This window comes from Cynocephalus volans, chromosome 9 (genome assembly GCF_027409185.1).
Source record: "Cynocephalus volans isolate mCynVol1 chromosome 9, mCynVol1.pri, whole genome shotgun sequence".
NCBI lineage: Eukaryota > Metazoa > Chordata > Mammalia > Dermoptera > Cynocephalidae > Cynocephalus > Cynocephalus volans.
The window spans coordinates 58093350-58111213 of NC_084468.1; the positions used below are offsets into that span (position 1 = coordinate 58093350).

The 17864-nt window shown below is 35.7% G+C and overlaps 1 protein-coding gene across 1 annotated transcript in view; it reads right to left on the reverse strand.

Moving 5' to 3' along the window:
- Positions 1-9633, reverse strand: part of LOC134385707 (transmembrane protease serine 11A-like) — a 50794-nt gene extending 41161 nt beyond the window's left edge. The window contains exons 1-2 of the mRNA XM_063107439.1: positions 9477-9633; positions 7502-7620 (exon numbers count right to left, since the gene is read on the reverse strand). Coding sequence (XP_062963509.1) covers positions 7502-7620; positions 9477-9633 — 276 coding nt within the window. The remainder of the gene's footprint in view (positions 1-7501; positions 7621-9476) is intronic.
- Positions 9634-17864: the final 8231 nt, after the last annotated feature.

A 17864-nucleotide genomic window follows, 5' to 3' on the forward strand; every position in this document is an offset into this window, starting at 1 on the left:
AATCATCATGTCAAAGGGATATCTGCACTCCTGTGCTTATCACAGCTCTGTTTACAATAGCCAGGAGTTGTAGCTGACCTAAATGTTCATCATTAAATGACTGGATAAGGAAAATGTGATATATTTACATAATGGAATACTACTCTGCCATAAAAAGGAATGAAATACTGCCATTCACAGCAACGTGGATAACTTAGAGCAAATTATGTTAAGTGCAAAAAGCCAAGCATGGAAAGAGAAATGCTGCATGTCCTCACTCATATGTGGCAGCTAAAATATAAACAAATAAATAAGAAAGAAGGAAAGAAATATCAATCACAATTATAAGTTGAACCTTCAAAAGGAGAGAACAGAACTGAAGCTACCAGATGTGGGAAATGGGGGAGGGGAGGGGAGGTAAGGGGGGAATTGGTAAACAGCCATGAAAAATGATTGCTTTGTATAATGTTGAATATGCTAATTATCCTGATTTGAGCATCACGTATAGCATACAGATGTTTATATTGAACTCTGTATGCCATGGATATGTACAATCAACTATGTTTCAATAAAAATTTAAAAAAACATATTATACTACAAAGCTGTAGTAACCAAAAACAACATGGTAGTGGCATAAAAACAAACATTTGGACTAATGGAACAGAATAGAAAACCCAGAAATCAACCCACATACTTATACCAAGCTGATCTTTGTCAAAGGCAACAAGAACATACATTGTTGGGGAAATGACTGCCTCTTCAATAAATGGTGCTGGAAAAAACTGGTCATCCATATGTAGAGGAGTGAAACTAGACCTGCATCTCTCTCCATATACTGAAATCAGCTCAAAATAGATTAAAGACTTAAATGTAAGACCTGAAACTATAAAATTCCTAAAAACAAAATAAAACAAAACAAAACAAAACAAAACAAAAAAACCATAGGGGAAACCCTTCAGGAAGTAGGACTGGACAAAGACTTTATGAATAAGACTCAAAAGAACAGGCAACAATAGGAAAAATAAACAACAAACCCAAATGGGATTGCATTAGACCAAAAAGCTTCTGCACAGCAAAATAAACAATTAGCAGAAAGAAAAGACAACCTACAGAATGATAGAAAATATTTCAAACTATGCATCTGACAAGGACTAATATACAGAATATACAAGGAACTCAAACAACTCAAGTTTAAGAAAACGAGTAACCTGACTAAAAAGTGGGCAAAGAAACTGAATAGGCATTTTTCAAAGGAAGATGTATGAATGGCCAACAGACACTTGAAAAAATGCTTGGCATCACTCAGCATCAGGGAAATGTGAACCCAAATCAACTGAGATAGCATCTCATGCCAGATACACTGGCCAGTATGAAAAAGACAGAGAATAACAAATGCTGAAGAGGATGCAGAGAAAGGGGAATCCTCCAAACTGTGGGTGGGACTGTAAATTAGTGCAGCCATTATGTAAAATAGTATGGAAATTCCTCAGACAACTACAGATAGAACTGCCATATGATCCAGCAATCCCACTACCAGGTATATATCCAAAAGAATAGAAATCATCATGTGAAAGGGATACCTGCACTCCCATGTTTATCTTAGCTCTATTTGCAATAGATAAGATATGAAACCAACCTAAATGTCTCTCGACTGGTGACTGGATAAGGAAAATGTGGTAAATACACACAATGGAATACTACTCTGCCATTAGAAGAACGAAATGCTCTCATTTACAGCAACATTGATGAACTTAGAGAAAATCATGTTAAGTAAATAAGCCAGGCACAGAAAGACAAATACTGCATGTCTTCACTCATAAGTGGTAGCTAAAAAAACAAACAAATAAATAATAACAAGAAAGATACAGCAGTCACAATAATTTGTTGACCTTTCAAAATGAGAGAAGAGAATTGAGGCCCCCAGAGGTGAGTAAGGAGGAGGATGGGAGGTTAGTGAGAAATTGTGAAAGGCCACAAAACAGATTACATTGTATAGTGCTGAATATACTAATTATCCTGATTGCAGCATCTCATATTGCATGCAGTTACTGATATTCAGTGCTGTATCCCACAGTTATGTACGATCAATTATGTCTAAATAAATAAAAGGAAATAAAAACTTCCCTCAAAAAGCATACCCATCACATCTTTCCTCCAAGTATAGATTGCTATGCGTGGCATATATTTGCAATTCAACATCTCTCTTCCTCTTTCTATTGCAGTTGCTTCTAATGTTGCCTTCCTCATCAAAAACTGATATGGGGAAATGAAGATGAGGACATTAGATAAGTATGTCCAATGTATTGGTTAAAAAACATGATCTAGCACAGCATACAGGATTTATAATCTTCATGGAGTTAAAAAATTAAATGGAAGAAAAATTAGTATAGGTTTTGATAAATTTATACTATCTTCCTGAGTCCCTTCCTGACAGGTACAGCATTTAGTGGAAAGAGCACATGTTTGGAGTTCCCTGTAGAGCTTCAAACTTCCCCTCCATCATTTACTAGCTGTGGACCTGAACTTCAGAGGCTTGGTTCTCTTATGTGTAAAGTAGGTACAACAGTGTCTTCCTTGCAGTGTTACATGGCAAATTAGACATGAAATACAGGACAATTAGCTCTTTCTTTCAGGATTCAGAGTAAACAAGTTGAAGGCAGAGGTGGTGATACACATCTCCTTTCAGTCATACCTAATCTTCAATTACAGAATGAACAGAACTCTGAGCGCTTGAGTAAGAACTCAGCTGCGTTCTATATCCAATTTTTTTAACCTCTGAACATGAAGTTTCTTGCTAATCTCTGCTTATTTTTTTTCCTCAAAGCTTCCAAATTCAATCTCTTCTCTCTAGGCATAGAGCCATAGCTTGACTCCAAGCATTGGCACCTTTTAATTCTCTTCCCATGTGCAATTCCAAATTGCAGGTAGTCTTTAAATAACAGCTTTGCTAAGTTTAAGTTCACCTTGAACCAGCTGATTTTTCTCAGTAGACTTTCCTGTTGCAGAGTCCATCAGAGCCAAATCACTTGTGATTGCCTTCTAACTTTCTTCGAGAGTGTTCCTAAACTACATTTATCTCTTTGCATAACTTCCTGTTTCCAAATTCTTTGTCTCTACAAGTTTAGACAAATAGTCTCAAGAATATTTTGAGGATTATTTTGGGTCTTGTTTCTGGTGTTTCTGATACAAAGAAGATAAAATTTAGAATGCCTTGGGCACAGGAGCAGTGTTTTTTTGGTGGGGGGAGAAAACTCAGCAAATTCCCAGCTGGTACCACTGTTAAGGCAGATCGGGGTCACTGGCCCATGTTAATAGTATAAATTGAAAGAGAATAATGTACCAGGGATAAATCCTTGACTTCTGGTATTTTGTGAGATAATAGATGAAAAGTAAAATCACATAGTTGATTCCTTTGGATGACAAGTGTTATGGGGGACAGAGTTTATTTAGAACAGGGATGCTAAAATCAGAATGTTATCATTCAAATTCTTTTTTTTTTTTTTTTTTTTTTTTGTCGCTTTTTCGTGACCGGCACTCAGCCAGTGAGTGCACCGGTCAGTCCTATATAGGATCCGAACCCGCCGCGCTGCCAGCGCAGCACTCTACCAAGTGCGCCACGGGCTCGGCTATCATTCAAATTCTAACTGTATCATTTACTAACTCTGTGACCTTGAGCAAATTAACCTTTTTGTACCTTGATTTTCTCATCTGTAAAACTGGGATAGTAATTGCACCTGCCTCATAAGGTTGTTATTGAGGATTAACTAAAATAATACATATAAGGTGCTTAGTGCCGTGCTTGGCATTCAATATACGTTAGCTATTACTATTATGGTATTACAAATTTAGAACTTTCATATTTGTAACGATCTTTTGGTTTTAAAATATTTTTGTTATTTCTAAAATGTATTCTCCAGGTGAAGCACTTCCTCAGTCAGTGATTCTAGTCAAATTTATAAAATCTGAATAATAATAAAAGTGATCTACCTATTTGGGAGTATCATGAATTATAGGTGTATGGTTACTGGAATCTTCTCTGAAGGATGATATGAAAAATGAGATCTGTCCCACTGCCTCAGGGAACTGGGAAGAGTTTCAGCAGTATCTGAGCATAAACTCATTTTACTTTTGCATCTCCGTTTGCATTCAAGTCTGTTAAGCCCAAATTATGAGGAAGAACAGGACCTACAACCTGTCTTTCTTCTGTCTAATTAGCACCCATAGAGAACGGAGAAAAGAATCTGGTTTTTCATTGGGACTTGGCAATGATAAACAGGAGTGGCTCAGAAAGAGGCACGAACCCTTCCTGTAATTCTTCCAAAGCTAGTTTGGTGGGGGATGGAGAGTGAAGAATGCCTGCCTCATTTAAACAGGGGTAAAATAATACAAAGCCTTTCCTGACCATGGGAACCCTCGTTGATCTTCATTTTACTTGAAGTTCTTCCACACTTACTGTCCTCAACATACAATTTAGTCCTTAATTATATCATGTCATGCTGTTCAATTTCATGCATTACTCATATCTCACCAAAGTGACTGGGAGCAATTTGAGGAGACAGATCAGGTTTCCTCTTCTGCAAGATGCAGGTGCTGAGAAATGCAATAAGCTCAATACTCATACCATATACTGGGAAAAGCCCAAATTGTCTAGTTGGTTATATTAAAAAAACCCAGCTAACTATATGGAGTATAAACACTGGATCCTTGCCTAACATCACGTTCAAAGGTGGATTCCAAATGCATTAAAGACCTCATGTAATAGGTAAAACTATAAAATTAATAGAAGTAAAATATTTTTGTGACTTAGATGGAGAGAAGGACTTAAAAAAAAAAACCCTTCAAAACACTATCATACAGCAAAGGAAATTGATGAATATGATTACTTCAAAATTATGAATTTCTGTTTTATGAAGGACAACACGGACAAAATTAATAGAAGACGGAATAGCTAAGTACAATGTCTACAACCAACATATATTAATATCTTGAAAACATAAGGAGTTCCTGTAAAGCAATAAAAATAAAACAAAAAAGCAACTCTCATAGAAAAACAGAAAAAGAATATGTACAAGAAATTTATAGAAATGAAATCTCAAAAGGCTAATAAGTATATGTAATGATGCAAAAACACATTCGTAACTAGAAAAATGCAAATTAAATCATGGATAAGATACTACTTTATGTCTATTAGGCTGGCAAAACTTAGAAAGCAAAATAATACCAAGTGTTGTGGACTGAATGTTTGTGTTTTCCCCAAATTCATATTTTGAGATCCTAACCCCAAGGTGATAGTATTAGGAGATGGAGACTTTGGAAGGTAATTAGGTCATGAAGGTGGAGGCTTCATGAAAGAGATTAAAATCTTTATAAAAGAGAGTTCTCTCATGATGTCTGTCATGTGAGAACACAGCAAGAAGATGGTCTTATATGAACCAGGAAGCAGGCCCTCACCAGACATGGAATCTGCTGTGCCTTGATCTTGGACTTGCAAGCCTCCAGAACTGTGAGAAATTAATGTTTGTGTTTAAACCACCCAGTCTATGGTATTTTTGTTATAGCATCCTTAACAGACTAAGACACCACGTGCTGGCAAAGATGTGGGGACATAGGAACCCTCATGCACTCAGATAGGAGTGCTTACTGATTCAGCCATTCCAAATAGCAATCCTATACCAATTAGTCAAATTAAGTATATGCATGCCCAGTGACACAGTAATTCTGCTCCCAGAAGTATTTGTATGGGTTCATAAGGGGGAAAGTAGGAATCTGTTTAGTGTAGCATTTCTTGGGGTGACTGGCTAGTACGCAGGTAAAACATGGTACATATACACTATGAATCATCATGTAGCATTTAATAGCAATTAATTAGATGTGCATTTAGCAAAATGGACAGATCTTTAAGTTCTGAGTAAAAAAGGATGAAACAAAAGAGATTTATAACACAAAATATAAGTCATAAGCATGTGTACGTAAAACAACAAACTATATTTTTGAAGGAGTAAATACAAACAAAATAATATGCATGAAAAAGAATGGTTGCCTGAAGGCGGAGGGGTATGGGCTAATGTTATGAGTATAAAGGAGAATAAATAAACAATGACAGCCAGAGAAAGACCTTGACCCATGATGATAATGTGTCACTGATTAACTCAACCTCTGTATCAGAGGTTCCTTCACTCCTAGAAACACATGCTTAACTGAAACTTAAAAGTCCACTTTCAAACAGTTTCTGCTACAGATGCACCTCTGCATTTCTCTCACTTCTTTTAAGACCGATTGCAATCCTGTTCATTTACTTAGGTAAAGACAGAATTTCTTATTTAACTTAAAACAACAACAACAACAATAATGTTATCAGAATTCAACCTTCACAATAAATTTTAACATTTTTCATTGTTCAAAGAATTTGTTTATCTTTTTAACTAAGACAAGTTTAGATTTTTTTTTTTTTTTTACTTTGACAAGGTTATGTGGAGTCACTTAGGGTCAAGGTAGAGGAGGCATTGGGGTATATCTGCAGGCTCCAGGTTCATTCTGGCATTCCTCAAGAATTGACTGCATATGCTATTTTCTAAGATTTTCTGAATATAAAAGAATGACAGGATGCATATCCATCTGTAAACATTAATTATTTGTTGGGATGGATGAGAATGCAAGATAAAATGTAAATGATTTAATGTTAGTTAAAAATATAGATTACAAACACCATCTATAGTATTATTGTAAATATATTGCAATTGAGTATGCTATGGATAGAAGCAGATGGTGACATGAAAAAATGATAATTGATTTGAGAAAAAAATAATGGTTTGGAAAGAAATGGTTCTTTGACTAAAATAAATCAACGCACCTGTCAGTTTTTTCATTTTAAAATAACCATACCTCTGTGCTTCCCTGTCAGGGAAATTAATCTGAACTTAGTTTTTCAGTGAGAGTTTATGGGCAGAACTATTGCACAACTGAGGGGGGCAATCTTGTATTTTAGCTTGAGCAAAATTGTTAGCATTTTAACTTGAATATTATATAATAGGTCTGAAGTTTTTGTCTTTATTAATACATTTGCAAGATAAAAATAACATATTTGGTCGTTCTTTCTTTTCTCACATACTCTAAAAATAGTCAAAATCTTAAAATGAGGTCTTAAAAAGAAGCATGTGGTCTTATAAGTAACCAGTTCTGGTATGGTTCAGCTTTTCCATTAGGGAAATATTGTTCTGGAATTGGAGGAGCAATCGCTAAGGTATCATGGCCTCAATTCTCTCACCTTTAAATGAGATGATAGAGTTAGAAACAGTGGCTTATCAGAAACATTCAGTTGTTAGGCAGATTTTCTTACTCCCCTTTTGCCACCAACCCATTCCATCAGAAACTGTTTAAGCAGGTCTGGAGTGGAGTCTAGGAATCTGCAAGATGATTCCGATCTAGGTGGTCTGAAAACCATGTTTTTAGAAATGAGAGTAATGATCCAGAAAATCCCTTCCACCTGCATTATTGTACAATAAAAATAAATTTGCCAACTTACCAAATTTTCACTTATCTCCCTTAAGTCCTTAAGTTGATATGTGCTGTTTTGTCCAGAATTGCTATTGATTCGTACATCTGAAATTTTGAAGGTGCCATGATAATACTCCATTTTCTGGCCTGTGATGAAAAATGAAAAGTAGGAAATTGATATGGAAAAAGATTTCAGGATCTAAGACCTAGTTATAATGGAGTTAATATGAAGTCTTGACTATATCACTGAGCTTCTATCTAATTGAATTTTATAAAAAAATAACAAATGTTTTACATTTATAATAGTAGCTGGCATTTATTGAGTGCCTACTATATACCAGGAACTGTTCTATGCAGTTTATATACATTAACCCATTTGACCCTCACAAAAGTTCTCCTAGACTGGCGTTGCCTCCATTTTACAGATGAGGAAAGTAAGGCACAGAGGTGTTAACTAACTTTCTCTATGTTATACAACAAATAGGTGGCCTATCCAAGTTTTAAACCCAGACACTCCAGTCCTAGAGCTTGAACATTTCATTACCACATTGCCCCTTGCTGAGTTGAAATGTTTACCACCATATACTCTACTGGAAGGAGAGGTAAATATACATCCTTGTAAATTTTTATTTGTAATGAGAGAGCAAGATACACTAAAGACCATGAAAGAAAGTCTAGGGGAAAAGCTGCCTGGGGTTGAAGGTGTGAATAGCATGCCAGAGAGACAAGTCAACAAGGTATCTGGTTGGCTATCAGGAAAGATAGGAAAAAAGTTAGCAGTGGAGACTCCTGAGGAATTTGGTAATCTTAGGAATACGGCTCGGGGCGGGGAGTGGGGGAAGAAAGCTACACAGAGTTAACAGTAGAGAATGGAGCAACCACAAAACAATTAGCATTTTTTGGAAGGCTGGCTCAGGGAGGAAGCAATGGGTTTCCCAACTATGGACCTAAGAGAGAAAGAGGGAGCTCAGAACTGTGTAGCTCCTAAGCAGAACACCTCTGAACCCTTTTTGGTCCCCCGATTGCTTATCTATATTATCCATACTGTTATCAAACCTTGATCTCATTTTAAAGGGGTTTTTGTGCAACCGTATTCGCTGACCTGAGAATCTTTTGCCATTGGCATATACTACAACTTATGTTGTCATATGCAGACTAGGACTACGGTCTTAAGCCCTTTAAAGCGGTCTTAAGCCCTTTAAAGCTCCTAATAGAATCTTCCCTCCCCCATCAAGTCTGTGGAAGGTGACAACAGATAAGACCATTCGAGTTAGCAGCCTGAGTTAGTCATTTTATCACATACATCCACGTGAGAGTGACATTGTGAAGATTTGTCAAAAAATAAATGATTTGTACTCTGCACAGAGAGATACAATGTAAAAAGAGAGAATTCTGAAATGCATTGTGTTATTATGAATATATTAGGCAATAAAAACAATCCCTGAATACTGTTTTGGGAAAAATAATTTTTCTCTTTAAAAATAAGTGATAATAGTGTCATACCTATAGTTTATCAGTCATTTTGAAACTCATTATTTCATTAGACATGTGATTTTCTTTTGCCCTAGAAATGTTGGTGGACAGAAATGATGGTCATGAATAAAAGACCCAGTTTTAATAACTAATTTATCACTATTTTTCACTTCAATATGTAATGAATGATGAAAGTTGTTAATTATGACTAATAGTACATTTTGGACAATTATTATTTTCGATCTTTTGTCAAGATTCTCAAAAGAATAAAGGATTGGGAACTTCAAGGAGATAAGAAATTTGTCTTCTTTGCTTAATACTGTATCCTGAGTACCCAGAAAAGTATTGTATATAATAGGCATTCAGTAATTATTTCTTGATGAAATGACTGAATAAATTTTAAAGTATTCTGATGTAGACATTCAAAGGTAAAAGTACACATATTTTTGGATTAAATTACATTTACATATGCAAATGAAGCTTTGCAGAAAAATGAAATCAAACTAAGCATGATCACTCCTTTTACCTACCAGGGATTAAGAAGTGAGCCAGAAGAGCGATGGTTACCACCACCACGGACAGTAACAGCACGACAAGAAGGGCGGTCATCCATGGCTTCAGATCTCTGCTTCCGGAGCCAAATCCTCTTGTTCTGCAAAAAGAATAGCCCACTAGGTACTCTAACATTGTAAGGTTATTGGTTTTCTGGTTCTCCTTGGATAAGTTCAAGTTGCTCTATTCTGCTTTTCCCAGCAAGAAGACATCTGTCTTCAATTTTGGTAAAGGTCACCTTGGTCTGAGGGGAGATGCTAAAAGATCAGGATCTGGTAATCTATAATGTTGCTCCTGGTTTCTATTTCTAGAGGCATTTGGTGGCCTCTCTGGTGTGGCCAGGCCTGACTTCCAGCAGTGTGGTCCAAAATAGCACACATGCTTGAAAAAGCACCATTTCTTTCTTTCTCCAACACTTTGTTATCTCTTTTTTGTCTATCCATTTAGAGTTTACAAAGTGATTTCCCATACATTATCTCATTTACTTTTTATATTTTATTTTTCACTCTTTATTATGAAAATTTTCAGACACATAGAAAATTAGAAAGAATAGTATAACTAAACACCCATATATTTATCACATCATTTTATCAATGTTAACTTATTTGCTGTGTTCGCTTCATTCATTTTTTTGCTGCTGTATTTATTTTAATGTAAAATAAGACATCATGACTTTTCACCAAATCATTATTATAAACAATTAGGATATTTCCAACCTAACTACAATACCTTAACAATTATAAAAGATGAATAATATTTTTCTAATATCTTCTAATACCCAGTCCATCTTCAAATTTCCTCTATTGTCATTATATTTATAGATGGTTTGTACAAACTAGGACATAATCAAGGACCATGTATTATACTTGGTTGTTATGTGTTTTAAATCTCTTTAATCTAAAAGAGTTCTGTTTCAATGGGATTATATCAAACTAATACAGCAAAGGAAACAATCAACAGAGTGAATAGACAAACTGTAGAATGGGAGAAAATATTTGCAAACTATACATTTGAGAAAAGATTAATATCCAAAATATACAAAGAACTCAACTTCACTGTAAAAAAAAATCCAATTAAAAAATGGGCAAAGGAGCTAAATAGACATTTCTCAAAGGAAGACATACAAATGACCAACAGGTACACGAAAAAATGCTCAACATCACTAATCATCAAGGAAATGTAAATCAAAACCACTTTGAGATATCATCTCACCCCAGTTAGACTGGCTATTATCAAAAACACTGAGAATAACAAATGCTGGTGAGGATGTGGAGAAAAGTGAACTCTTCTACACTGTCAGTGGGCTTGTAAGTTAGTACAGCCATTACAGAAAACAGTACGGAGGTTTCTCAAACAACTACGGGTAGAAATACCATATGATCCAGCAATACCACTACTGGATACATACTCAAAGGAATGGAAATCATCATGTCAAAGGGATATCTGCACTTGGTTACAATAGCCATGAGTTGGAACCAACCTAAATGTCTATTGACAAACAATTGGATAAGGAAAATGTGGAACATATACCCAATGGAACACTATTCAGTCATAAAAAAGAATGAAATTCTGCCATTTGCAGCAACATGGATGAGTTTGAAGAAAATTATGTTCAGTGAAACAAGCCAGGCACAGAAAGAGAAATACTGCATGTTCTTACTCATAAGTGGGAGCTAAGAAGGAAGGAAGGAAGGAAGGAAGGAAGGAAGGAAGGAAAGAAGGATGAAAAGAAAGAAAGAAAGAAAAAGAAAGAAAGAAAGAAAAAGAAAGAAAGAAAGAAAGAAAGAAAGAAAGAAAGAAAAGACCACAACAAAACATTGGACTTTCAGAAGGAGAGAATAGACCTATAGTTACTAGAGGTGGGAAAGGGTGAGGGGGTGAGGGGGTGAGGGGTTAGGGAGTAATTAGGCAAGGGATACAAAGAGTAATTATGATTTGTAATGATGAACATGCTAATAATATTGATTTGATCAGCACATATGGTATACAAATACTGATAGTCAACTCTGTATCACATAAATATGTATAATCAAAAATAAATAAATTTTTTAGGATTAAAAAAAGAGTTCTGTTTCCTTTTTGATTTTTAGAGACATTGACTTGATGAAGAGTGAATGCTAGCTGTCTTTTAAAATGTCCCACCTTCTGGGCTTTTCTGACTTCTTGCTTGTGGTATCATTTAACTTGTTCTTCAATCTCTCTCATTTCCAGTAAGCTGGAATTTAGATCTAAAGCCTTGATTAGATTTTAGTTAAATTCATTTGGCAAGAATACTTTGAATGTGGTGCTGAATACTTTATATTGTATCCCACCAGGAATAGAGAAAATTTCCACAATTTTGGACGAAAAAATAACTCTTCGCTTTTATTCTAGCAATGTATGATCAATGATAGTGTTAATCATAATGTATCAAGTATTTGTTTGCATGTATGTTTACTTACAGTTAATTTCCTCAATGGGGTGGATTAAGACCTAATAAAGTGCCTGGTGCAGAGTAGGAATTTTATAAATCTGTTAGTCAGGAAGGTATTATATCAACCTTACATATGAAATGACAGAGGCTAAGAGAGAGGATACCTGATGTGTTAGTGTCAAGTGGCTTAGAAGAGCCACTTAATAGGTCATCTAACTCATTGTCTAGTGCTCCTTCTCTAAAAGTTTTTATTGTAATGAACTTTTTAAAATTCTATTTCATTAGAGTCTATCTTTTCATGTGTGTATGTTGATAACTTAAATTCTTTGGGAGCAGAAGATATTTCTCATATTCCTTCACAGGATTTATTGCAATGCTTTGCTCTAAGTAGACTTTTAGTAAATATTGGTTGATTTACAAGAAGTTTTTGTTTTGAATATAAAATCATTTTTATATGCAAATGCCAGAATACTAAGAAGATGATAATTTTGGGATCAGTAATGAATTTAGGCAATAAACTAGTGGAAATCGAGAGACCTGAATTCTGCTGGGTGTGGAAAATATTGACCGTGTGTGTGCATTGACTCATTAAAAAGAATCTAGATTTTACTTAAGGAGTTTTATTGTTTCAGGATGTATATTTAATTCTTTAATCCATTTTGAGTTGATTTTGATATATGGTGAAAGATACGGGTCTAGTTTCATTCTCCTGCATAGGAGTATCCAATTTTCCCAGCACCACTTGTTGAAAAGGCAGTCTCTTCCCCAGTATGTAGATTTCCTGCCTTTGTCAGAAATCAGATGGCTGTAGGCATATGGATTGATTTCTGGGTTGTCTATTTTATTCCATTGATCTGTGTGTCTATTTTTATGTCAGTACTAAGCTGTTTTGGTTATTATAGCTTTGCAATAGAGTTTAAAGTCAGGTAGTGTTATGCCTCCATTTTTATTTATTTATTTATTTATTTTGCTCAGGATTGCTTTGGCTATGTGTGGTCGTTTGTTGTTCCATATAAATGTCTGGATAGCTTTTTCCATCTCAGAGAAAAACGTCATTGGAATTTTGATGGGGATTACATTGAATCTGTAGATCACTTTGGGTAACATGGACATTTTCACAATGTTAATTCTTCCAATCCAAGAGCAAGGGATAGATATCCTTCCATCCTCTGTGTCCTCTTTAATTTCTCTCAACAGCAGTTTGTAGTTCTCTGCATAGAGAATTTTTTTACATCCTTGGTCAGATTTATTCCTAAGTATTTTATTTTTTTGGTGGCTATTGTAAATGGGCTAGCTTTCTTGATTTATTTTTCTGCATGTTCATTATTGGAGTATAGAAATGATACTGATTAGTGGGTACAGACTTCATGAATGGGACCCAAAAAGCACAGGCAACTATAGGAAAAATAAACAAATGGGATTATATGAAACTAAAAAGATTCTGCATAGAAAAAGAAACAATCAGCAGAGTAAAAAGACAACCAAGAGAGTAGAAGAAAATATTTGCAAAATATACATCTGACAAGGGATTAATATCCAGAATATATAAAGAACTCAAACAACTTTACAGCAAAAAGACAAATAACCCAATTAAAAAATGGGCAAAGGAGCTGTATAGGCATTTCTCAAAGGAAGATATATGAATGGCCAACAGACACATGAAAAAATGCTCAACCTCACTCATCAGGGAAATGCAAATCAAGGCCACTTTGAGATACCATCTCACTCCAGTTAGGATGGCTAACATCCAAAAGACTGAGAATGATAAGTGCTGGAGAGGTTGCAAAGGAAAAGGAACTCTTATACACTGTTGGTGGGGCTGCAAAATGGTGCAGCCTTTAAGAAAAATGGTATGGAGGTTCCTCAAACAATTACAGACCATATGACCCAGCTATTCCACTGCTGGGAATATACCCAGAGGAATGGAAATCATCATGCTGAAGGGATACCTGTACTCCAATGTTTATTGCAGCTCTATTTACAATAGCCAAAAGTTGGAACCAGCCCAAATGTCCATCATCTGATGACTGGATAAGGAAACTGTGCTCTATCTATACAATGGAATACGACTCTGCTATAAAAAAAGAATGGAATACTACCATTCACAACAACAAGGATGGACTTAGAGAAAATTATATTAAGTGAAACAAGTCAGGCACAGAAAGAGAAATACCACATGTTCTCACTTATTTGTGGGAGCTAAAAATAAATAAATAAATAAACACACAAACAAATCAAGGGGGGTGAGAAGAAGATAGAATAACCACAAAAATTCCTTGAACTATTTAAGTCAAGTGAACAGATATGATGTGGGGTGGGGGGGAGGAGTGGGGGAGAGGAACTGGTAAAGGGGCATGAAAATCAAGTACATTGTATATTGAGAAGTAAAATAAAAAATAAAAATAAAAATAAATAAATAAAAATAAACAAACCTATTCAAATAGAAAAAAAAAAAAAAAAAAGAATCTAGAGAACTGGCTGTGGAAAGGAAGCACGTCCTCTAATGGACAAAAGCCGACACTCCAATGTAATAACAAACAGAAGCTCCATGGGGTGTGACATTACTTAACCTCTTAATTGGCTTGAAACCTAAATTCAGAAGTGAGAGAGACCTTAAAGATTATTAGTATAATTCAATGACTTTCAAACAGGGTAACTGAGGTCCAGAGGTGATTAAGTGATTCCTCCAGTATAACAGAACTAGTAGTCATCTCGTGCTCGCTTCGGCAGCACATATACTAGAACTAGTAGTCATCTCAAACTCAGGTCTTGTAACTTCTCAGACAGGAATTTATTCTCAGTGCCAGAATGCCTCTCCAGTGATGGCATTTGAATTCTTAAATACTTTTATCATTTATGTACTCATCTTTTCACTCATTCATACATTCTCTATTTATTTTATCCTTCATATTCTCAGGAAAGCTTATCAGTATGTCACCAAGTCATGTGAAAACAAAAAAAGGACCAAGGAGAAAAGCGAGAACTCAAAGAAATTTACAAGCTTTGAAATCTATCTTCCCATCATAGCAAAGTTCCCTTGAATAGGGAAAATGGAGAAAGTAGAGGACAGGAAGATCACACCCCCAGCTTCCCAGACACACACAAACTCATGCTATTGCATACTGAATGGTGGAATCATAAGCAGGAGAGCAATTCGGAACCCTTATCCTACTACTGTTCAAGGGCCATGGCAGTCACATCTTCAAATCCCATAGAAGGAGCTCTGAGCATCTGGGGGGAAATGGTGACCAACAGACTGAAGATAACTGACTGTGCTGTCAGAGTGTTTCTTCTTTTGAGAAACCTTTGAGGAATATATCCCATGCACAACACCAAATTACAAAAGCTGTAGGAGCCATAGGTTAAAGCTGCAGCTACTTAATCCTACATGAATAAATGTTCAATTTACTACCATCTTTTACAGATACAAACAAGCACTACATGAAAGTAAAAACGTATTATCACTTTCCCATTCTGGAGAGGTTGTGCTAGTTATTCACATAATATAACTTCAAATTTGAAAAGAAATACACTTAGAATCTAGCCTATGAACAAGAAGAGATGAACCACTTTGCAGGTGCATTTTTTCCCTGCTTTTCTTATACCCATAAAGCAACCATAGGTGGATTAATTTTCTATTACTGTGTAACAAATTACCACACTCTTAGCAGCTTAAAGCAACACCCATATATTAGCTCACGCTTCTGTATGTGGTATGGTTGGGTTTTCTGCTCAGGATCTCACGTGGCTGAAATTAATGTGTTGATCGGGGCTCCTGTCTCATCTGAGATTTGTGATCCTCTTCCACGCTCATTTAGATATTAGGCAGAACTCAGTTCCTTGAAGCTGAACTGATGTCCCAGTTTTCTTGCTGGCTGTGGGTCAGAGGCCTCTTTTACCTGCCACATGCCATCCTTGCCAGGCAGCCCCCTCCATCTTCAAAGCCAGCAATGGGGGATTTCCCTCCCATCAAATCTCTCTTATACTCTGAATCTCTCTCTCCAGGTAAAGCCCAGTCCCTTTTAAGGTATCACTTGATTAGGTTAGGCTCACCAAGGACATTTTCCCAATCTTAAAGTCAACTGATCTGGAATCCTAATTATATCTTTAAAATCCTCATACAGTAGCATCTTGAATAGTGCTTGAATAACTGGAGAAGGTATATGTACACTAGTGGGTGGGAATCTTACAGGCCATCTTAGAATTCTGGCCACCACAACTGAGAATATTATGACTTTCATGAAAATGGACAGAAACCTACAACCTTTGAAGAGAACATGTGATTGAAATCTTCTTTAGTTTTTGTAGGGGTGATGGTGGAAAACTATCCTATGAAAAGAGAATTCTATGTTAAGCATAGAAATAAAAGGAGGCTAAGAGTTATTTTATTCATGTAACAATTTGGGGAATATGAGGTGAACTTGTAGAAATTAAAATGGGAAGACAGTTTATGGTAATCCCTGATTATGACCTAACTGGCACTCTGCATTCTTTTAAGGAAAGGTCAAGTACAAATGATCTTTATCCTGAGTAACACGACCTATAATCTTCGTGAAATCCAATTTACCATATCCATTATACTTCCTTAAGTTTGATTTTTCAGTGTTTAGAAGGGTGTGTTCATGGCATGTTTTTTTTCTAAAGATAATGTCAATGCAAACATGGTGATAATTTAAATGATTCTGTGACTTTGCCTTCTGTAATTGTGAAGACTGAAAGGTGCACATTTTGAAGAATATAGAGGGTGGTATAAATTATTAATGCTCAGAGTTGGGATATGCAGTTCCTCAGTAACAAAGCTCTACACCAATGACTTCTATATATGTGAGTTCAAAAACAACTTGAATGAAGCAAAAGTAATTATGGATCTCCTACTCCACGGGGATTTTTCTGTTCCTAGAAAAGCCTTCCCCGAAAGGCAGCCACTTTGCCCCACCTTCAACCACATGTCCTTTATCATTTTATTTATAAGCTTCAAATCTTGCCTCTTTCAGGATTATTTTTCTGCTTTCTTGTAAATATCATTTACACAAATCTAGATGCATGTGACTAGTATTCAAATGCCAATTTACAGACAGATTATGTTCCCATAAAACTTCATAAAGACAGTTTTTTGAAGTTCAAAATATACTATCTGATTTAAAAAAGGAATCATTGGTCAGCCTCACAGGCCAACCTACAAGTTTACTTAACTCCTAATGTAACTGAACAAAGGTGCTAAATGTACTGAATTCCAGGGAGCCATTTCATGCAGAAAACTTTGTTCCCCTTTTCCTAGCCTGGAGCCCATTCCTAAAGAAAAGTTCTTACAGAACCAAGTGCCAACTCTCCTTCCACCGATGAAAATTGTGGTTTCCTTTGAGCAGCTGAATTTAGCCATTTGCCACAAGGAAAGCAACCTTCTGTGTGACTTAATATACTCTGATATGTGAACATCTGTTTAGGTACTCTATGACTCTTTCAGAATTGCCATTTAATACCCAAAGTGATAGGAACAAGAGCTACTATTTAGGAAGTGCCGACTTTGTAGGGGTTGTTGATACGTTATCACATCTCATCCTCAAAACACTCTTGTCAGTAGAATTATTTGTCATTATTTTACAGGTGAAAACTTAATTAGTTCACACAGCTCTTATTCAGTTAGAACCTAACTTTGGCTACTATGACTCATTTTTCTCTGTAATATGAAATTGCCTTTTGAGAGAGTTTTTTCCTTTTTTCAGAACAGGCTCCCTATTATCCCAAGTGAATAATTTGTTAAATTTCAAGCAGCAGAAAAGGTAAGTAAAGCGTTTTGTGAAATAAGAGTAGAGGTGCTTTTACAGATCAGAAATTCCACCTGCCTTCATTGTAGTGAAGTCTTGAATTTGATTTTGCTTTCTTATCTTCTCCCTTTCTACTGGCTTTAATTTCTCTTTTACTTTCAAAATGTTAGGATTCCCTTCTTCCTCCT